General features: G+C 45.1%; 1 protein-coding gene across 20 annotated transcripts in view; it reads right to left on the bottom strand.

The window, feature by feature from the left end:
* The window catches only part of TENM3 (teneurin transmembrane protein 3), a 1,294,211-nt gene that overhangs the window by 14,035 nt on the left and 1,257,200 nt on the right, over positions 1-22,976 (bottom strand). For all 20 annotated transcript variants that reach the window (XM_086703136.1, XM_086703140.1, XM_086703142.1 and 17 more), the window contains 3 exons: positions 9,357-9,532; positions 7,579-7,814; positions 39-335 (listed from right to left, as the gene is read on the bottom strand). In XM_086703136.1, the coding sequence (XP_086559262.1) occupies positions 39-335; positions 7,579-7,814; positions 9,357-9,532 (709 nt within the window). The remainder of the gene's footprint in view (positions 1-38; positions 336-7,578; positions 7,815-9,356; positions 9,533-22,976) is intronic.

Here is a 22,976-nt window from a genome sequence, read left to right as displayed (position 1 = left end):
TCATCGCTTCCCTCTTGACTCTCACGGCACAGGCGTACCTTTTCTAAGTAGGTGTAACTCCACGTTTTGCCGTCAGCGAAGACCCGAGACACGATCCTCCCCTGGCCGTCATAATCCACTTTCTCGCTAGTGGTTCCCCGCTGGACGCTGGCAATTTGACCAGTGGATGAGTAGGTGACGTTGACGGCCATCAGCTTGCTGCTGGGCAACCACAGAGTTGGGTGTCCTGACGTGTCGTAGGCAATCCTCAGCAGGAATTTACGGTGGTCATCATAGATCTTTTCTGTCTTTGTTGTTCGATCAAAGTCAACGGAAAGGAGGTTTCTGCCATTAACCTGTTACAACACAAACAGCACGATCACATACATCATGCTATTCCAACGCTAGTCCCTTATTACTCTTCAGAGTCCCCCACTATTGTTTAAACACCATTTATGATGATGGATTCTCTTTTGTCAGTAAATTAATTTAGCAACTTCTTGGGTACAAGTGCAAGGCAGTAGATTAACAGCTCTTTTAAAAGGTTTCATTAAGCAGAAAGACAGCCTGGCGTTTGTTCAAAACCTTTTCAATTAAATGTTGTAAACTTAAAGTACAACCGATAAGGAAAAATACCAAAACGTATTTGCTTTAACGTTTGCCCAGAAGATATGAAGCTGGTAAATCACTGTAAATTCCTCAAGGCCCCTCCCTCCATAAGACCCTGGAAAATAATTGCTTAGTAGAATAATCACGGCTACATTAAATAAAAGTGGTAAATGTGACTCCGGCCCTTTGAGGAACAGGTTAAGTAGAAGTTGGAACCCCCATTACTGTAAATTATTAATGAGTTTCAATAGCAGGAGGTTACAAACATGATCATTGCTTTTGGCCCAGTGCTGAAATGTCACAAGTTTTTAGAATGCCTTTCCCTTTGATAACATCTGGTTAACTGGCAGGGACTTCAGATGCTCTGTTCCTGCATCTACACGGTCTGAGTCTTGTGGTAAGTTTACAAATCTAGCACCATGTTGTTGTAATAGGGTCTCTCTGTGGCTCTGTGCAATGTCTAGAATCTTTGACTACATTTGGCTATTACTGTCTGTGATCCAAGGCACGTACAATCCAGCATTCGTTCCGGCAATGGAAATGTGGCCTCGGTTAAACTCTACTTTAACGGGGCCCCCCGGGTGGCTCAGTCGGTTAAGCGTCCGACTTCGGCTCAGGCCATGATCTCATAGTTCCACGAGTTCGAGCCCCACGTCTGGCAGGACAGAGCCTAGAGCCTGCTTCGGATTCTGTGTCTCCCTCTCTCTGTGCCTCCCCTGCTTGCACTCTGTCTCTCTCTCTCAAAAATAAACATTAAAAAAAAATTTAAACTCTACTTGAAAAATGGATTTTCTACAGCAAGATAGAAGCTTTGGGGGGGGGTGATAGCTTGTACCTACCAGAATGTGGATTGACTACTGGATTGTTAAAAATTAAATGGGAAAAGCTTACCCTTACACGAACATGTCTTAGCTAGAACTTTCAAAACGGACAGCTGCCACTGATCGGTTACGCACACATAGGCACGCACGCCACATCCACACTTACATATATGTGAACATATATGTGTATGTGAACATGTAATACACATGTATATTATGTAAAATCTGGGATAAAACTAATTTGTGCAGTCCATCATTGACATTCAAGCCCCATGAAAAAGTACTCTTTAGGCTTAAAATTTTCCAGTCAGTGGTCCAAGGGGAGTATTGCAAAGTCCATGGAAAGGTACAGAGAAGTAAAGATATAAACCACTCAGAAGTACATGCTTAACAGGTGAAGTGATGCTGGGGGCACAAAAGCACCCAGACAGGTGACTCGCGGACATTGAGAAAGGGTAGAACCCCGGACGGAAATCAGGACATCTTCATTTTCCAGTTCAATCCTTTCAGATCCAGCTGCGGTGGGGGAAATAGCCCGCTCTGCCATAGGTGTGTCAGGTGTGTGTGGGGTGGGGAGCTGGGGAGAGGAACCCAGGAGTCTAGAGGCTTGATCTCCATACCTGACAGGGTCTACAGGCAGCGTGACTCTGGGCTTTCGCCTCCCCGAAGCTGTTTGTCGATCTGTGAAGCGCGTGCATGAGAGGCTTTAGGCTTCCTGGGCTTTCCCACGTGGACACGTCTGCATGTTAGTCCCTGCCTCACGTGAATTTTGTGAAACCTCACGAGCTTGGCTTTGCAGACTGCTTTGCGGACCTCATAGAGAAGCTGCTAGCTAACATTCACAAATATGTATTTTAAAGCCTGTAGGAGGATTTGATTTGCTATCAAACTGACTCAATACTGAACTGGCAGAATCCAGCCTTCAGCTTCTATTTGCACAAAATTATCGATGCCTTAGGAAGAGGGTTTGCACGATTTGAACGGTTTCCTATGGTTCTTGTGTTTCTCCGATTGTGATTTAAAAGGGAAAAGACCAAACAAAACAAAAAACAATGCTGAATGTTTAGATTTTCCCTCTTTTCTCCTTCCTTGGGTTATTCCAGGCTGCCAACAGCCATGTGAGCCTCACTGTGTAGTTCCCACGGACTGTGCTGCCCACAGGATTGCCTCATCTGTTTGTATTTTACTTCGTATTCATTTTAATTTGTATTTCAATTCTTTATTGCCTGCCTCAACCACCCTTTATCTCTGCAGCGTCGTCGCCTCTGGTTAGAGCGGGAGCAATCTGGACGGCAGGCCTGCTAAGAGGGCCTGGGTACTAAATGGAGAACGGGCAGGGAGAGGCCCGGAGCCCGCCTTTTCACCGCCTGCACCCCTTCTATGGCACTTGACTCGTTTCTCTTGTTTGTGGACAGGGCTACGCAGTGCCAGAGCACCCAGGTGACGGGCGAGTGGGTGTCATTACAGTAGCCATTGTGTGTGTCACCATACCGAACATGTCACCATACGGAAACATCTAGAAGCACTGTGAGACTGAACATCTGGGTAAAAGTTTACATTTTCCTTTCTGTCCAGATGACCACTGTATATGCAATGCCTTTCTTGCGTCCTCTAGCTGAAGCAGTGGGGGAAAAATTAGAATGGGTTGTGTTTTCCCCACCATTCCCAGCACAGGGCAAGGTTTTAACCACCCTTACTGTTTCCAGGCACAAGTCGTTGTTATTCAATATGTAAAATTTCAAAAGATACTAACAGATCTTTTGTCTTCTCTGTTCTTTGCATACACGCCCAGACTTTCTCCTTCCAGTATTATAAACAAAGGGCAGAAGTCAAGGGACACTTCCGTTCTAGGACACGGTCCTACTTTAACTATACCTTTTTGAAATTATGGCAACTTTCCAACCTTTTTTTTTTTTTTGGACAATCATAAAGGACCAGCACTGTTCCACGCCCCAGTGGCCTTCTAATAGTTTTAATATAAAAAATATCAATTTAAATTGAATAGTTCATCTAAGATGAAAACCCTTAGATCAGATCATTACCATCCCTCCAGCTACATAAAGATGAATCCAAATGTCGTGTTTGGATAAGAGATCACCACGAAGTCCTTTGTGCTCCATAGCATTTCTTTCAAGTAAGCACGGAAAATTCCTCATTTTCGAAGATCATGTCCAGCACGACTATAATGAATCACAGCGTCCCTTTGATATTGGGAAGGGGGGTAGTTATCATCTTCCCCGTAGAACGCTTGGAAAACCAAGGCGTAGAGACGTTACACAGTCTTTATGTTTACAGACACAAAGCACAATCAGATTATGTTCACGTATCTGGAAGGTTATGGAGGGAAGCGAGGGAGGGCTGGCTCATTACCCAGGATACTTGGTGACAACATCACGGCTCCCTTGTGTCGCTGCTGGAACATCAACTGGCTGCAGATCATCTTGTGTCTGCACGTCAGCCAGTGCTAACCGCACTGCACAATCCCATCGAAGGCTGTGCCCCTGGGCTCCAAGTGAGAAACAGCATAGCACGCTAACGTGACGCGCAGAGGAAGACCGAAGCATGCTATCGTATTTACGTGTGCCTTTAAACACCCTCTCGCCTTTCAAATTTTGAGGATTTCCTTCTGAAACGATTCACTAATTCTTCTCCTTTAAAGCATCTGAATTCTGGGCAAGTTTAGAAGATGGGTTTTCTTTTCAGAATGCCATAGCAGGTTTTTTGGTTTTTTTATAACTGATTAAAGGCTGGTTCCAGTGTCCAGCAACATGGTAAGAGAGAGACAAGCAATTTTTATGCCTGTGTCTTTTTTATTTTTAACTTGGCCACAAACAAAGCAAGCCATGGAAATGTCTAATCTTTATTTTGCAATGCTTTTTCACATCCCTCGGTTTCATTTGCTTGTTATTTCCTACGGTATTTCCCTTTCGCCTGAATGCATGTTTCATAGAACATGCTTTAAATGTTGCTGGTTTCTTATTTTCCTTTTCTACTCCTTGCTTAATAAAAAAAACTTTTTTAACTACAATATCTGGTGTTATATCTATTATATCTATGTAATCTACTTAGAGTTAGGTTTGTTTATAGCAGTCAAACATTTGCAAGGATGTACTATTCATGTAGCTTCTCTCTTAGATCTGGATGCAGAGAAATAATCTGTATTATAAGGCTGGCTTCTCCTCATTCATTCATCAAATAAATATCTGAGCGCCCACTCTGTGTCAGGCACTTGGTTGAATGCAGGCATATACCTTAAGAAATGAAAGGAAGTTTCTGGTAGGAAATAACGGAAGATAAGAGAGGAGATGTTCTCGGGCCGACTCCACATCCAGTCCTTACACCAGATTTTCAGATCATCACTTTCTCCCCAGAATTTCCCCCTCAGAACCACAGAGGAATGGCATTAGCAGTCAGAGCTGGCACATCCAATCTTATCTTGAAAGTAAGAAACCCTCCCTTGTGATCTCGGCATTGTCTCTAGGAGAGCAATCACACATATCAGCTGGAAATCTCCTTGCAGTGTGACTGAACAGGCCACTCTGAATAGCATATTCTCTGAAATATCTTGCCAAGGCACTGTGGTTCCGCTGTTTAGAAGAAACCAACACCCATGCCTGCGTGCACTCTCTTTTCTTCCCCCGGAGAAAGTATTTGCTTCATTTTGAATCAGGCAGAGAACCAGAGATGTAAGACAGGATTTCCTCCACTCTTCCTAAATTTCTTTTCATGCCTAGAAGAGCCATGTTACAAAGAAACAGAGGATACACTTAGACATAGCTCGTCTCCAAGAAGAGAAGGCAACATGTTACGTGGTCAGTTCCTGGGCAAAGTGTTTCTCACACTCTTCCTTCTTTTGTTCTGTTTTCCTAACCAGGGTGCGAAATGGCTCTTTCTTACTCACCCGCCGTGGGGGTATAAATGCCCAATGTCTGCATATGTGGTAGAGGTTCTCCAGGTTAGGGGTAGGGGATATATAATCCTGCCTTTTATTTAGTTGTAAAGTATTTTCTCACATTATCTCATTTGATTCTGTAACAACTGTGTGAAATGGAGGCAGGGCAGGGTAAATGGTATTTATCCCTTATCTGTATCCAGGGTATATAATACTGTATGCATGGTCTGTGCTATAAGGTCAATATCTATAACATATATAATGTCTGTTATAACGTCACAATGCTACAATATTGTCTGGATAATGTTAACTTACTTATATCCTGACACGGATATCATGGTATACACGAGGCAAATGAAGTCTGAGAGATGTTACGATTTCCCCATAAGGCTCGACATTAACAAAAAAGTGGAGCCTGACCTAGAACGCACGTTTTTTGAATTCTAGTCGGCGCTCTGTCATCTCTGGTATGCGGAATGGAGAGCAATCAATGGGAGCAGCATGTTTGTATCTTTTGGTGAAGGAGGTCCTGTGTCTGAGAACAGGTGGGACTGTGTGTGTGTGTGTGTGTGTACAGGTGTGCATGTGTCCAGGGACATCATGCCCATTATAGGGATACAGCTGGATAAGATAAGGCCTGTGAAGTCGCTTCCAGGCTGCAATGGCCCAAGGCAGCAGGGGGCCTGGGAAGAAGTGGAGGGGGGCACAGCACACAGGGGTGCAAGCTGCTACTGATTCCTCAGTTCAGTGGAAGAAAAGGCGGGAGCTACCGTGTCCTTGGGTCACAGACCGACCCTGCGGACGTGATCAAAGCAAGCCTGGAGCTGGTTTTCTTGCCTGTCACTTTCCCTTCCACTCTAACCTTGCTTTTCCCTTCTAGTGTTCTCTCCCTTTTCCTCCTCACCTCTCCCACTGAGCAAGCCTCTCTCTGGCCTCCCCTAGCTCCCGCCTGCCAGAGCCGCTGAACCGGGGGGGCTCGGAGCTGGGGCATCCTGGCTCCCACAGCCTGGATGTGGGTCAGGTGGGAGCACACAGCACTGGCTCCAGGAGACCACGGATTGAGCGTCCCCAACACCTGCCTTGAAACTGAAGTGGAATCAGAACATAACCTGTAAGCTGGATACAGTCTGCGTTTGATCTACTGATTCTTTCCTACTTCATTTCTATGTCTTGCAAAGAGCCAGAGACAGCATGCATTAGCTGTTTCTTACTCGGAAGGACTGTCAAGGTATATAATGCCGGCCTGTTATAATAATAATTTAGCCATTTTTGGTGCAGGAAAAAAAAGGACATTATTGGTTATGCTTCATGTTGTGTTCTCTCTCCTTGATTTTTTTTAAGTACTTTTTTTTTTTTTAATGGCAAGGGGAAGTAATTTTAGGAATAGTTATCTACATTTATCTGATCAACTAAAATCTGTTTGCTAATAGAAAGGATGAATCAGGTTCAGTTTATAGTGGTCTGAAGGAGGTTTCTTGTAACCTGTGTTTTAGTACCTAATCTGTGTTGTCTCTAGCAAATAGCTGACATAAATCACAGCTTGCTTTCTAGTTATATTTGGCCCATGATGTGAGAGGGAGGGAAAAAAACAAAACAAAACAAAACAAAACAAAAAAACAACACCCAACAAGGCAATGCAGAGAACATTCTGCACAGATCAATTACACTAGCATAATCAGAAGTATCGTTGCATTTCTCATAAAAACAATACAAATCAATGTCAAGTCAGGTTCTGTCATTGATATTCTCCCATGCATCCCAACTACACTTTAAAAATGCTGAGGATGCAAAGAAAGGATTCACCTTTCAATGGCCAGTCCATTTCTTTCTTTCTTTTTAATTTTTTTTAATGTTTATTTATTTTTCAGAGACAGAGAGACAGAGTGTGAGCAGGAGAGGGGCAGAGAGAGGGGGAGACACAGCATCCGAAGCAGGCTCCAGACTCCGAGCTGTCAGCACAGAGCCCGATGTGGGGCTCGAGCCCATGAACTGTGAGATCATGACCTGAGCCGAAATCACGAGTCGGACGCTGAACCGACTGAGCCCCCCGGGGCGCCCCAGGGAAGAACTCATTTTTAATCATGGCTATCTCGAGAAAAAAAGCTTTTCTCCAAGAGCTGGCTTTTATCACGAATGATCTAATGGCGTGGCGGTTGGAGAGACCTGGTGCTCTCGGGGAAGGCCCTGCGCCGAGGGCAGGCCTGGACTGGGGAGGGTGACCGCTGGCACCCTCGGGGACGGCTCGGCCCCGTCACCTGCCGTCCGACACCGGCTTACCCTAAGCTTTCGACCAAAGACGTTGACTCTTCCTTGGGCTTGCTCTTTTCGGAACCTCCACTCCACCAAATTTTGCCCGTTTTCTCCAGGAAGGCTCATGTTTCTCTTGGCAACGGTGGGATTCGCCGTGCCGGCCAGGACATGCGGCTCCGTCTGGTAATGCGAATCCAGGCCGCTGGCGTAGATGATTCGAAGGGAGCCGTCGTACCCGATCTGGTAGCTGTTGCGTAACTGATCTGAAGAACAAGGAGCGGAAAACATGAACTGTAAGTCTGGACTCAACACTTGGTTGGCTGTGCAGTCAGAAGGGTTCCACACTTCTCAAATGCTGACCGAACTCCGTTTGTCAGGAAATAAAAAGTACTCAATGACGTCCTTTTAGAACGTATCGAAACAACGTTGATTTCTGGCATTTCCTGCTGTAACAGAACCGGCTGCATACTAAAGGCAGAATTTATTTATTTATTTATTTATTTATTAAAAAAAAAAAAATTTTTTTTTTTTTTAACATTTATTTATTTTTGAGACAGAGAGAGACAAAGCATGAACGGGGGAGGGTCAGAGAGAGGGAGACACAGAATCTGAAACAGGCTCCAGGCTCTGAGCTGTCAGCACAGAGCCCGACGCAGGGCTCGAACTCACAGACCAAGAGATCATGACCTGAGCTGAAGTTGGCCGCTTAACCGACTGAGCCACCCAGGCGCCCCTAAAGGCAGAATTTAAAGTCCTTCGCCACTTTAGATTCCTTTTTCTCATTTGCCTGACAAAAGAAGTGAGGGCTGAGTCTCCACAGATGTGCAGTGGACCTTCTGGAAAGAGCCACCTCTGTGTTCTTTTAGCCAGGGTGTGACTGCCAGGCTCTCAGAAGACTCCCCTCCCCTAAACCCATCTATCCTGTACTAAAGATCTTTCAAAGAGATCTCACGTTCTACACCTTGTATGTAAAAAAAAACGAGGTGATGTTCCCCCAAAACAGACTTTTAAAAAAGGGGGCCATCTTATATTTTGTACAAAAATGCCTCTTATATTATCACCTTCTGCCTCGATTTAAACTTTTTGAATAATATAGAATCATTGGGGGAAGAAAGGAATTCGAGCAGTATTAATTTTAGACGACGGCAGAGCTTACTTGAGAGGACTGGTAGAAATAACGAGTCAAAGAAGTTTAACTCAGATTTAGTAATTAGGTTTAGGGCTACGACCTCACAATTGCAAGCGTCATCGCAAACAGGCTTTTCCAAGATTATGTCAAAAAGGAATATGGCAGGCGGTCCCATCATGAATATACTGGATACGTATGTCTATGGACTGAATGAAAAAAAAATAATAAAGTCCAGATAATACATAAGTGGGCGCTGAAAATTCGGTATCAAATGTCCAGTGATCCCATCATATGTGGACTGAAAGGCCACAAGGTGTGCAGATTCAGAAGGGGTTCTGTCTCAAGCGGCTGTACTTACTTGGCCGTGAAGAGGACGCCCTCCCGAAGACTGCAGAAGGTCACGGAGAAAGTGACTCGAGACGGGTCTGATGATGCCCGTGAAAGGTTGGAATGAAGGTGGGTTTGGAAGTGGGAGTAGACACTGGCTGATCTAACATATGTATGTTTCACGAAATAAACACTACCTGTAGACGATGGACGATTTCAGCTTACTTCTAGAGGTTTTTGTTTTCACCTTCCCTTTTCTATCTCATCTTAGCAAATGGGGTCGCCGCGTTCTCCGGGGGTGCTAGTGGCATTTAAGATTATCAGCTTAAACTTATGCTTTCGTGCTTACCTTGAACCATGGTGTAGAAGGAGTCGATTGAAGACAGATTTGAGGTGATGCTGACATCTTCTTCGCGGCTGGATGACTCAATGTCCACCGTGATGGCCTTGTCCATGTCTCCATGGAGGTTTGTGACCACTCCCGTTGGAAAGGTAACATTGGTCAGGCGACCTTCGCTGTCATAGCTAAATAAAAGAGGCATCAACTCGGTATTAAACTAGCAAACTGCAGGTTCTTCTTACTTGTAAATAGAGGGTGCAGCAGTTTCAGCCGCACAAATTTGGAAGCATATTTGTCTTTCTGCATGAGCTGTGCAGAGTGAGGACTTCAAACGTGCTTTGAAGTAGTCAAAAGCCTGTTTAACACAGAAAAACCTCGCCGGTGAGAGCAAGAGTAAACAGAATAACTCTCCACCTCAGCATATTATTCTTTGAAGTGTGACCAAAATCCTCCTGCACGTCTAATTTGCTGTTTCAAAGGGAATGTGTTTACTGATATTAAATGCCTTAGTATTCTCCATATTTTCTACAACATAGATTTAATTCGCCGTTACATCAGGTTTTAAAGTTTTACTAATTTATGCCCCTACAGCAGAGCAATATGAACGTATAAAACTTTGTGCAACAGTAATCATACATGTATGTATGTGCCTATGTAGAAATATTCTTTTCGTATCTTGTGACGCCTTCAACAAACTAAAAAAATAAAGCCTTTTAAAAAAACTTTCCTATTCCTCAGTGTTGACACTCTTTATAATGGTAAGTTTTGGGCAGGGGCAGGGCGCCTGGGTGGCTCAGTCGGTTAGGCAACCGACTTTGGCTCAGGTCATAATCTCGAGGTCCGTGAGTTCGAGCCCTGCATTGGGCTCTGTGCTGACAGCTCAGAGCCTGGAGCCTGCTTCAGATTCTGTGTCTCCCTCTCACTCTGCCTCTCCCCTGCTCATGCTCTGTGTCTCTCTCAAAAAATAAATAAACACTAAAAAAAAAATATAATGGTAAGTTTCAGACTTAAGTGTTGGTAGGAGTGGTGATAATCTATCTCATCTGTACTGACACTGTAGCAAGGGGTGAGTTCTCAAATGATGACTTATTATGTCTACTGAACTGAGATGTAATATTTCCTGACATTCAATGATTATTTGCTTTTTTATTACATACTTTTTTAGCATGTAAGTAGAAGAGGAACTTATAACTAAAATGTTAGGACGTATTTTATTTTTATTATTATTTTTTAAGTAGGCTTCATGCCCAGTGCAGAGTCTAACACGGAGTTCGAATTCATAACCCTGGGATCAAGACCTGAGCTGAGGTCAAGAGTTGGATGCTTCCCCGACTGAACCACCCAGGTGCCCCAGGATATATTATTAAAACGCTGTCCTATAATCATAAATATGCATCGTAGATACAACATTTCACCAAAGAATTGATTTTGCGGTGACTTTACACTTTGTGGCAGCACCAGAGAAAATTTAAAAAATGACAATGTGGTTTGAAGAAAGAGAAAAAATAGCAAATTCCAGATGGAAAACGAGGAACTTCCGTGGGATAACAACACACGTAAGCCTGGATTTCAGATGGGTGCTAAGGCTGCTTTGTTGAGAAAAGCTCTAAGCGGCAATGGAGACCTGCACCATATCCCAGTTACAATGAGCCCAGATGCAGAACAGTAGAGAGAGAATCTTCTTAGCAGAAGACAGAAGTTCCCCGGGGGAGGAGAGGATCCCGATAACCGGTGTGAATATGGGCAACAGGGAATAAGGGGTAGAAGAACATATTTAAATGATACTTTGGAATAAAAGGATAGGGGGTTTTAGAGGGTAAAACAGTGGCTTTGAAAACTGTGGTTGGCATCTGAGAAGATTCTAGGTAACAGAAGTAGAGAAGATGGGGGGCAAGGGCAATGCCACGGTAGAGACAGAAAGGAAAGAAGGGATGGGAGAGAGACGATGAGGTGATTCCATTCATCTAGTGGGGACAGCATCAGTCTGGCGGAGGGGATGTCTGACCTGATCTGACAATTTGCCATGCTACTTAGCCAGCGGCATGCATGGGCACTCAGGAGAGACAAGCAAGCGCCCGAGAAGCAAAGAGAAAGAAAATGTGCCGTTAAGCGCGGTCATTGTTTGGACCCATAAAAGGCAGAGCTGAAATCAACAAAAAGCAGACCCCTTCCCCTCCCCACCATCCGAAATGCCCCTGGCAGATGAAGACGTCAATGAAAGAAATCCAACGTGGCTTATGGCTGTCGTTGCTTTTTAAAAGAAATGATTGCTCTTGAAGAAACGAGCAAGGAAGGCCTGGCTTTACTTATACAGAATTACTGACAAAACCCAGCCCAAGGTCTGATCATAACCTGGACATAATTCTTGCATCTCTTTAGTTCTCACTCGCTATTGTGTTTTTAAGAAATTGACATCCGTCTGAATGCCCCTACATGAGAGAAAATTCAGCACTGCACCCACCTCCCTCCCACTGTACAGATGGAAAAAGGAAAAGACGATGTGCTCAGGTGACTCCCTCAGGCTCTCACGGCATCCAATGACTGGGCCCAAGGGATGCTTCCATGCACCGGGACCCCAGGCCCATGACCCCTCCTGTAAATCACAGAGCCTGCCGGAAAGTGGCAAACTACAGCTTTACACGGATGATGCCACCCGCAGACACTTTGCCGATTCCTTCTCGCTGCTGTCACTCGCCTGCCCTTTCTGCCCGTTTGCCGGTTGATGTTTCCGAGCTCCCTTCAACCTAAGCGGGAACGTCACCTTTCTCCCGCAGAAAGCATTTCCCCAACCTTTGCCTCTGCTCTTTCGCCGGCTTACCACACGCTCCACGTCGTGCTGGGAAGGCATTTTGTGTGCATCACCGTAGACCATGGGGTGCTGCACGTCCAGACTCTAACCTATCAGCCTTTGGCTCTTTGGAAAATGAAGCTACAAGTAAGCTTTGTGGGTAGGAGACATCAAGGTGGGACCTGAGCCCGGCCGTGAAAGAGATGCATGGCTTGGACACGCAGATAAGGCAGCACTGGTGACTGGTGACAGGGAGGGCGGGTGGGGAGGAGGGCGGGGGGCGGGGGGCTGTGAGCAGAAGAGCGTCCAGGGAGGGCCCACTGTTAGCCCCCTGGGTGGGCTTCATCCCGAGTCTGTGGGAGCTGGAGAAGGTACAGGAAAGCGAGGCTTTCATCAGGCCAACGTGATGGCAGGACTGGAAGAGCCCAGGGGCGAAGGTCACAGGGCACATGGGGAGCATTTCCCAGACTTCCCCGATGTTGCCGGGGGAAAAAAATGAGGGACCAGCGTAGATTTCTTGTCTAAAAAACTATTACCTGTTACCTTCTGTCATCTCATAAAGGAAGGCCACTTAAAGAAACCCATGGGACAAAGGACCTACCTTCAGTGTGAGGGTCAGCTGTTTAAAAGGAAGAAGTAAAGTTTTGTGTGGAAACAAAAAATCTCCGCGTCGTTTATTTATTTATTTGTAATTTCAGCGTGGATCAGTGAAAACATTTTCACAGACTGGCACCTATGCCAAGAGAAATGAAAACAAGGTGGGCAAGAGACAGGAAGGTTACCAGGGGACTGTGGATAAGGGAACGAGAGAAAAGAAGTAGTCATGGACTTCCAGGTACTTCCAGAAATGGCAGGTGAGCCCTTCTTTCCCTCCGCAAGAGAGAGGAAACAATGCACCAACAAATGTCCAATTGTCCTCTGAGATGCACTGACCCTACGTACTAAAAGGGGCCTTCCCATCAAATAAATGCCTCCGGACATCATCTCTGCTTCTGTGCAAGTCCGTAGCTCTATTTAATATCGCTTGGCCTTGGTGGTGAACCAGGCCTGCCCAGCTCGTATATCTGAGATGTAGCTTTCTTTTATTAGCCCTTTGAATTTACAATGCAATAGGCTCTAGGGAATTTGAATAGAACATCAACTTCATGCTCTCCGTTCACTCATCTGGTCTTAGCCTCACAGCTTCAAATTCATAACACAGCACATTCTTTTCGCTCCCAATTGACCCTCTTCATAAAGGACTCTCCCTGGAAAAGACAAACTCCCTCAGGCTCTCCGTGACCTTGCGCTCTTTCACTGATGGGATGCCCTTATTTGATGTTTATCTATTTGTTCGTTTTTAATTTTGATTGCATTTTTGCCTAGACTTGCTGTTTTAGCCTTTGTGGTGTATTTTTAAATCTCTTTTTAAGTTTCCTAAGCAGTGGGCTTATGGACAAATGGCCTAGAGAGTCAGAGTCTCAGCCCTTCTCAGCTGAAATGCCGGCTTCGTCCTGATGTGAAATTTCCTCCCCCCCCTTCATGGAGGTTCTCCCTCTTCATTCTTCCTTCCTGATCTCTCCGATCCCTGTGCCCATCCCCACAGCCACCCTAGATGTAAAACCTCATCTTCCTGCCTCCCGCCATATTCACTGACAGCAGATTGAGCTTCTGAAACACCACTAGGAGAATGCTTCCCTGCCTGCTTATCTTCTGGGGTTCCCCAACGGAGGGAAAAATTGCCTGAGTCAGACTGTTACCAATACAATGTCAACAGACTATTGATATTGCAAATTTATTCAAGCGGAAACAATGTGCAGTTCTCAAAAACTTTCTTTCAAACTCAACAACAGGATTATCTGTGATCTTCAGTGTTTTCCCATAAGATGGCCTTTTTAATCAAATGTTTGTTTTAAAGATGATTTTTTTTTTTAGAAAAATCCTGTTAAATTAGAGTAGGGCTTTAGAGAAGCAAGCAAACCAGAGAGGAGAAGCAATGATCACTCCGGAGAAGTGAACGTGATGTGGTCTGTTCTTTACCCCTTAGGCTGATTTTGGGCTGATAAGCCAGCGTGGCAGTGGGTCTGTCTCAAAAAGGAGACAAACTTATGTATTTACTCAGATAATGCTGGCTATTCCCCGCTCTCAAACCATTATTCTCTTCCCCTATAGGAGAGTGAAGCTACTAAATGTATGCTCTGTACTGACTGGTTTCTCCTGCCCAAACTCAGCCTGCTCTGAGAAAGTGAGATAGCAGGAAATGCTGGTTTCGTTATATTTTGGAGACCCCTGGATGGGATAAATGTTCAAGTGGAGTCCTGACTGCCCCACCCCCCCATCTTCCCCGGGCCATCCCAGAATAAGCTTACTGTGAGAGCTTAGTGAGGGCACTAAGTTTCCAGGCTTGCATCACAGTAAAGGACTTACCTAACCTGCCTTTCTCCCCAATGCCCCCCTCCCCCCCGCACCCCAATACAGAGGGAGAATGTTCTCTTCCAACCACTGGCGTTCCTTAGGTTCAGATTTCCTTCCATGGTTTAACAGCCAGCAAACCCCAAACAATTCCCCTCAATCTCGCCCTCTGTTACGGCAATGCTTTTTTCCCCACGATGCTAATGTGAAACAACCTCTCATCTGTCATTGTAGTCAAGTAGAACAAAATTACTAACCCCATCGTAACCAAAGGCGCGCACAAATCGTTCCTGGATCCTCGTTCCTGACGAAGGGCGTGCGCAAACAGCGGGAACAGCGGAGCAGAGCCTGATTTAAGCTTCTAATGGTGAACTGACTGGGAATCGTGACAGCAAGGCTGTGACGAGTTAACACTGGTATCAGAAGAATTTACATTTACCTATTCTAGAAAGGAACCTGAGGTCGATGTGTTCTAACAATGATCTCACAGATAAATCATAATTTCTTTGAATTCAATAGCAATATTATCCATTAAGAAATCCTCAAAAATCAGGTTCTGGAGAGAAAATGTAAAAGCCTCCATCACCAAGGAAGGCAGGGCAATCAGCCGACTCCAAAATCATGGGTCTGTCTGGGACTGAGTTGACGGCTACCTACATATTACCAAAAATGACAGGGAAAATGCAAAAGAAGACAGACACAAGAAAGTATTAATTTACATGATTTTTGTCTCGCGTGCTAAGAGGATCTTGATGAGCAAGGATGACAATCGCAAGGGGGTGGGGAGGTGGCTGACACTTAAATTTCTTTGCAGCAGTTTAATCTCATTCACAGGTCTTGCTGATGGGGGCCAATTTGGACCAGTGCTTGGCTGCATAAAACCAGAAAAGGCGGCAGTCCATGAACTCGAGCCACAATGCTCTTGTTCTAACATCCCGGATAGCGAGTTCAGAGAGGCGGAGACCTGCTGGGTCTTTCCTTCCTCACCCCTCTGGTCCAGCCCTCTCTTCGAACATGGAGCCTAGCGATCGACGGGTCACAGACAGGGCGAAAGTTTCAAAGATCGAATTCAAGAAAAGTGACCCAGTGCCTCTTTCCTTACACAGCCATGGCCACATCAGGGACAAGTGACAGCTGTGAAATTCCTCCCCCTGGGGACCAAGGCATCCAAGTCAGGACATTCCAGAATTAGTTGGGGTTTGAAAGATTTATTGACTGAGGAAGGCTGATATAAGGAGAACTCATTTGTTTAGATAACAGGTCGTGGGCAGGTCTTGGCTTGCTAGATAGCTGATGCCAAGGGAAATTCGGGCTTCAGAGAATCTGTAAGAAAGAACTGTGCCTGCCCTCATCCTACCGGGTCTACTATTCCACGGGGCTTGGTAGTGTTCAGATGACAAACCCATGCTTGTCTTTTGTCTTCCTCTGTGTTTTGGTACTTTTTCCGCTGAACACAGATGCCCACTGTGGAAAGGGCAGCGTCTTGCATGACAAGGAGACGCATGGCCGGTTGGGACAGGCTAAAAAACCAGCAGGGAGCCCATTTGGGAAGACAAAAGTTTACTTATTATTACAAATTGCCATCGCTAACACCATCATCCGCAAGATACCAGGGGTGATGGCCATGCAGCGTGCCTCAGGATTGTGGCAAAGGAGATCCGGTAACTTCTGAAATGTTTCTTTCCGAATAAGCCTCGAAGGGGCCCCTGTGAAAAGCTGGGGGGAAATTTCGGAATCAGAGAGTTTTTGGAACAGAGGGGATGTCTGGATTTTTAAGAAGCCTTTCACGTCACAGGTGAGGGCACCTGTGGAGGGGTGCTGGGACTTACCCAAAGTCACACAGCTCGGAGTATGGGACAGAATCAGTGTGGGAACACAGAGTTTTCGTTTCCAAAGTCCTGCGCCTTTCCAGACAGCCTCCGCTGCCTCCCAGGAGAGACAGCAATGGGACAATGGGAAGATGGCGGCAGGAGGGACCCAGGAGGCATCAACAACTTGGAAAACGGAGCTGAACATAAAAGACTCCAAAGGAAGAACAAGAGCTGCACTGGATCGATCCAGAATCTAGGATGAAACAATACGTGGACTAACATGCCGTCTACTCACAAGCTTTGAGAGAAAACGAGGATCACGCGAGCGAGGAGTTAGGGAAAGCAGAGGAATGGTCCCACTTGGGTCGTTCAGGAGCAGGAGGGCGAAAGAAAGGGTTGGGATGCACAAGGGGGAGGCTCAGCTTTGAAGGTTTCCAGGATCTCAGGGAAGAGCATCTGGTGGCGGAAAGTGGACCCCGAAGGATTAACGGAGGCACCAAGCTGAGGGAAATCGAGTCTGTAAATCCACACGCTCACACGCTCTGCCCCCTCATAACCGGACTTTTTAATCTTCCTTTCCCATGTGACTTGCTTCAGCTCTTCCCAGGACGCCCGTGCCCGCGTCTCGTCTCCAGAATTCGCTTCTCCCGGTGCTGAGCAGGTGTTTGGACCACGTGCTGTAGACCGCACCTCGAAATTCCAGATCTGAACTCACCGCTTGTCTGCGGCCTGTTTCTTCCCTGCGTTCCCCTACCAGCCAGTCAGCTCAGTCGGGGGCCCTTTCTCCCTGTCCCCTTGCATTCAGTCACCAAACTCTGTTTCATTTCCTAATGGTGAGTCAGCCCCCCTCCCTGTACGTTCTGTGCCCAGCCTTGGTTCAGGCCTTCATTTCTTTCTTTTCCTTTTTTTTTTTTTTAAATTACGTATTTAAATATTTATTTTTGAAAGAGAAAGAGGGAAAGAGCATGACTCAGGGAGGGACAGAGAGAGAGGGAGATACAGAACCCGAAGCAGGCTTAAGGCTCTGAGCGGTCAGCACAGAGCCTGACGCGGGGCTCGAACTCACACACTGCGAGATCGTGACCTGAGCCGAAGTCGGACGCTTACCCGACGGAGCCCCCAGGCGCACCCCCCCAACCCCCCCCACCCCGCCTTCATTTCTTAACTAGATCGACTGCCTCCCACCTACCTTCTCCTCCGTCATCCTCACATTGTCACCAGCTTGATCACACTGCTTCCCTGTTAAACTCCTTTCCAAGAGCCCTGTCTGCCCACCCCCCCTCCACGTCACTACAAGCCTGACCTGAGTGGAGCTGCCATTTCCCCGGGTCTCATCTTCCCCCCGCCCCACGGGCTATACGTTCTTTCCAAAAGCTGCCACACTTGCTCCTGAATGCATGCTTTCTCTGGCCTAGAACACTCCAGCTCTTTTTGCTAGCTTTCATTCATAATCTTCAAGATGAAGCTTAAGAGTGCCCCCCCCCCCCCGCCGGGGGGCTGCTTCTTGCCTTATGCCTGTCCCCAGTCCTCAGTCCCCAAGCTGATGGGGATGGTCGTCTTCCATATTCTCACAGGGTGGCTGACACTCCACCTTCGTGCTCAACACCCTTCCAGCGACCCCTTCTCTGTCTCCCTCCGGGGACCCTGAGCTCCTTGCGAGGGGCGAACGTGCCTTTCCGCTCTGCACCCTCCGGGCATGCAACGCTGGTGCCCGGCCCACGCTGCGTTCCCACTGAATGCACGGTGCCCAGCGAACAAACGAATGCCGGGCGATCGTGGCAACATCGATTTGGCTCGGTCGGGTAAGTGTCCGTCTTCGGCTCAGGTCACGATCTCGCAGTTCATGGGCTTGAGCCCCATGCCAAGGCTCTGCGCTGACAGGGCAGAGATCAAGAGTCGGATGCCTGACCCCCTGAGCCAAGCAGGTGCCCCTAGGACTTCGAATTTTAAGATTCGGTCATCCTATTTCTTGATTCACGTGGGAGTTGTCTGATGCTTTTGGACACTTAGCCGTTTTGCTCTCCCAGATTGGAATGCTCTTGTAATCAGAATTTCTTTTGTTACTCTGACTCTAACCCAGTTTCAAAACATCATCTGCGAGTAAAGAACTTTTCTTCCAGTCTCTTGGGGTGGCCCTTCCTTGCCTTTACTAGAATTTGGTTCTTTCTTCTTTCCTTTTCTAGAGGTGGAAACAGAATCAAGTCTTCCAGCTAACTAATGCTTGCCTTCTATTTATTAAGTACTTAAAAAGTAACTATTCTTTCAGACAAACTACAAGGTTTTTTTTTCCATTTTTGCTTTTTATACACCACTTTTCATTAAAATTTTCATAAAATTTTATATACCACTTTTCATTTTCCCAGAGACGGGAAAAAAAAAAATCTTAACCTATAGAAGACTTAAATTCTTAAAATAGGTTTAAACAGAACAAAACCTAGTTTTTAGCCAGAGACTAGAAGTGGTATTTCCTTTACATTAACAATTCTCACAGTATATATATATGTGTGTGTGTGTGTGTGTGTGTGTGTGTATTTTATATATATACATATACATATGTGTATATATAGATATAGATATATCTATATCTATATATATATATTTTTTCCGAAGTGGGGAGGTCTTACTTTACGAACTGCAGATTTACCAAACTGTGGGATGAATTGAGGTCTGAGAAGTCTGTTTGGAAGTGTGTGTGTGTGTGTGTGTGTGTGTGTGTAGTGATGGATGGCAGGGTACTAACTGAGGTGCTGGGGTGAGCTGAAGTATGGGGATGGTACCCCAATCATCTCATCTTCTTCGCACACTGCCTTCCCCTACCCAGGAGAGAGTTCCCCACATTAGTTCTGCACTCCAGCCTCAAGACATTCCAAAAACATTCCAGACCCCTGGAATATAGGCAAGGGGCTTCCTCTGGGAGGCTGGGGCACGAGGGTAGCGAAGAGTGAGGGCTGCTAAAGCTGATTTAATTTTGATATCATGGACGAGCCAGAGATACAGGATAGTCTCTGGAAAATACCCAACCGGGGATCTTCAGTTTCTGTGCTTGTTAAAAAACACGAAGTTCCCTGTCACTGGTTGTCGGTGTGCAATCGCTTGTCCTGTTATCAAATGAGCCTTTAAAAGTGGTTGGCGGCTGTAACTCAGTCTTAGAGTAAATCATTGGATAATCACTGTGTAAGAGGAGTTGTGGATGTGTGCAGATATGAAACTATCAGATTTAGACAGTCACATAATTAGTTTCAGGAGGGAACTCAACACTTTTGAAAGCTACATTTACTCACTGTTGAACCATTATGGAGCCATTCAGCACATCTAGAACATTAATTTGCTAAATGGAACCCACTGAGGGGGTTAATGTAGCCTCACGACTATTGATACAATGTAAATTATACTGAGAAAAATCTGAGGAATTTTACATTTTATAAAATTTTACATTTTATACCGAGATATAATGAGAAAACCTGTTTTTACTTTTTCTGGATTTTTTTTCAAGTGATATGAATCACATACAATTTCCCCATTTCCCTTTCCCCTTTCAAACCTAGACAGGACTAACTATATCTTAAAACTAGACTGTGGAAGAAAATTGGATTAAATCAAGTAGGAATAAAAGTAGAATCTTAGTAGAATCTGTCAGGTTAATGTCTGAAATATACAAGGGCCACTTTATTCAATTGTCCACACCCTTTTGTTTTGTTTTGTTTTCACTAATGGTCTCTGGGAATACACATTCTGGTTAAAAATTTAAAGCAAAATCATTGAACAGTTAAAATCGCAAAAACGGAAATCAACCGTAGCTTTTCCCCATGATTTTAAGTGATCCCGCAGATAAAAATCACTTAAAAATCATTCTTTTTTTTTTTTTTTTTAATTTTTTTTTTTCAACGTTTATTTATTTTTGGGACAGAGAGAGACAGAGCATGAACAGGGGAGGGGCAGAGAGAGGGAGACATAGAATCGGAAACAGGCTCCAGGCTCTGAGCCATCAGCCCAGAGCCTGACGCGGGGCTCGAACTCACGGACTGCGAGATCGTGACCTGGCTGAAGCCGGACGCTTAACCGACTGCGCCACCCAGGCGCCCCTAAAAATCATTCTTAATGTCTCAGATGCTCTCCTCCATGAAGGCAGGAAGAAGAGGACACACTGGTGGTGACCAGACGGGAGGTGGGTGGTGTGGTCGGGATGGGGGCAACAGGCGATGGGGATTCAGGAGGCACTTGTCACGATGAGCACCGGGGGATGTACGGAAGCGTTGAGTCACTGTATGGTACACCTGAAACTAATTATCACACTGTGTGTTAACTAACTGGAGTTAAGAGAAAAACTAAAAAAAAAAAAAAAAAAAAGTAAGTTTCTAATGCCATTTTTGGCAGACAAAACAAAACAAGGCAACAAAACATGGCTTCGGTGTTTGAGTTTTCAGGCTTGGATGTCAGCTGCCTATCAGAACAAAGCCTATTTCTCCTCTTAGTTTTGTCCTGCGGAAGATGCCTGCACCGTTTTCCTGACATCACAGGCGGCTGCAGTAAAACACACATAAGGAGAACACAACATGGCACACAGATGTCAGGCTATTGAGACGATTCAGTGTCACCGGGAACGGACACGTCGTTTCTCATTTGGAGTCGCTGTCACTGAGTTTCCCAAATTACCTGCACTTTCTGTGCACTGGTTTGAGTCTTAGCACAGACCCTCTTTACACTGCCTGTCTTTCCTCCTCTGAGACCCTCTCTTTGATACTGTCCCCGAGTATCAGAACTGATGTCAGTGGGAGTCATGGGTTTGCCACGGGCACAGAGTTAAGTTCATTATAAAGAAATGGTTCAGAAGCTCATTCTGAAATTGCTAAGCTTGAATGAGGGACAATAAAACACCCAAATGAGAAGCTAGAGACCCACAGATACCTACATAAATGTGGAAAAGCTGAAACCCGTTTATTTACTCTGTAAATCTGAATATAGCTCACAAAAGATCGTAGAGTCAGCTCCACAAATATAAAGCTCTAAATGCCCAGAGTCCCAAGATAGAAAAACTGCCACCAGCCTGGTGGTGTGTCTGTTCATATCAGTTAGAACTCATAGCATTTTTTTTTTTCTAAAAAACCTCTTCTTTAGCCAGACAGAAGAGCTTCAGAAAGATGTGGTCAAACAGTTTGTATTTTATGGGGGTAAGCAAGCGGAGAACTGTAAAATGCCATCAACTATCAAATAATTTATTCTATCGCCCCATTCAATATACTGGATTTGCTTTTGTGTGCATTCGCCTGTAAGAACTGTAGTTTCACTTTGGGTCTGAACTAGCCGGTGAGATTTTTTGGTCACCCTGAAATTATTCTAGCTAAGGACTCCTAACATGTGATAATTGTTTTCAAATGGTACAAAGACCAGCACGAAACGGTCCCTAATACTAAGCGAAGGGAGTAACGAGTCTGATCACACTGTCCTCACACAAGGGACCCCATTAGCTAGTCGGATATCCTTTATACTGCCTGCCAAGTCAATGTGAGAGGAGGTCTTGGATGAGATGGCTTATTCAATCGGTAATAGGTAGTTACTCAGTTCATGAAGCATATTAGTCTAACTCAAAGATTTCAAAGCTGAGTTACAAACCCTGTGCTACCCGCTGTAGACTTCCTATCATTCCGTCCAGGACCATGTCTAAGAAGACTGGCCACACCTCTAACAAACCCCAATAGGGACACAATCGTTGCAAGTAACACAGACAGCACCTGCTGCTACGGAGAAAATGCTATCTCTAGGTTTTGAAATGAAGGCTCTTGTACTTTGGGAACTATCTGTGTACCCTAAAACATCAGCCTCTTCTACTGGCGACTGATAGGAATCTCAATTTCTTTTCCTACAGTCATCCTTCCTGATTCCAGGTATAACAATACACTTCAACGGCACTTGCGTGGGACATGTTTTCCGTCTCGACTCTCAGCTAACTCCTTAATAGCAACACTTCAGAAGAAAGTGCTATCAATATGAAGTCATTTATTTTTGTTAATTATTTTACTCAGAGCACCAACTGAGGAAATCCTCATTTTGTAAAGCAAAAAGAAACTGGGTAAGCACGTACTATTGGGTAACTATATTTAAAAATATAAGCAACGAAGAATGAGATTAGTCAATATTTTCAGCATCAGTTATCGGTACAGTGAGTGCAAAACACTTCAGAAAGCAAGACAGCAGAATTTATATGGTACTCTTTCAATGGAGCCTGGACAAGAGCCAGGTATGGGTTCTATAAGGCTCTTCTCTATAAATAATATTAACTTGTCTACATCTTTGGTTTATCTCTCTATTCCTTCCACCAACAAGTATTTACTGGAAGAATTCTGTATGCGTTCCAGGAGTCACGGGAGCCACAATTAGTGTGCATCTTATGAAATACTTTCACATTTTATTCTGTATTCCTAGAAACTGTGGCACATTAATGGTAAACTAAAGCTGGTACTAAGAGACGAGTAATACAATTAAAACATATAAGGTAAGTAATTGAGCTAACTGCCTTCTAAAATTTCTTTGGTAGAAACTATAGTGACTGTATTTTTATCACGAGGCAAATTTATTGATTCTGGGTCTCTGCCATCTGTTTCTATCCTCTAAAGCTTTTAATCTCAAGGCTTTTAAGGCACT

Source organism: Puma concolor, chromosome B1 (genome assembly GCF_028749965.1).
Source record: "Puma concolor isolate L17-30 chromosome B1, mPumCon1.1.hap2, whole genome shotgun sequence".
In the NCBI taxonomy this organism is placed as follows: Eukaryota; Metazoa; Chordata; class Mammalia; order Carnivora; family Felidae; genus Puma; species Puma concolor.
This window is presented reverse-complemented; position numbering and strand designations above follow the sequence as displayed.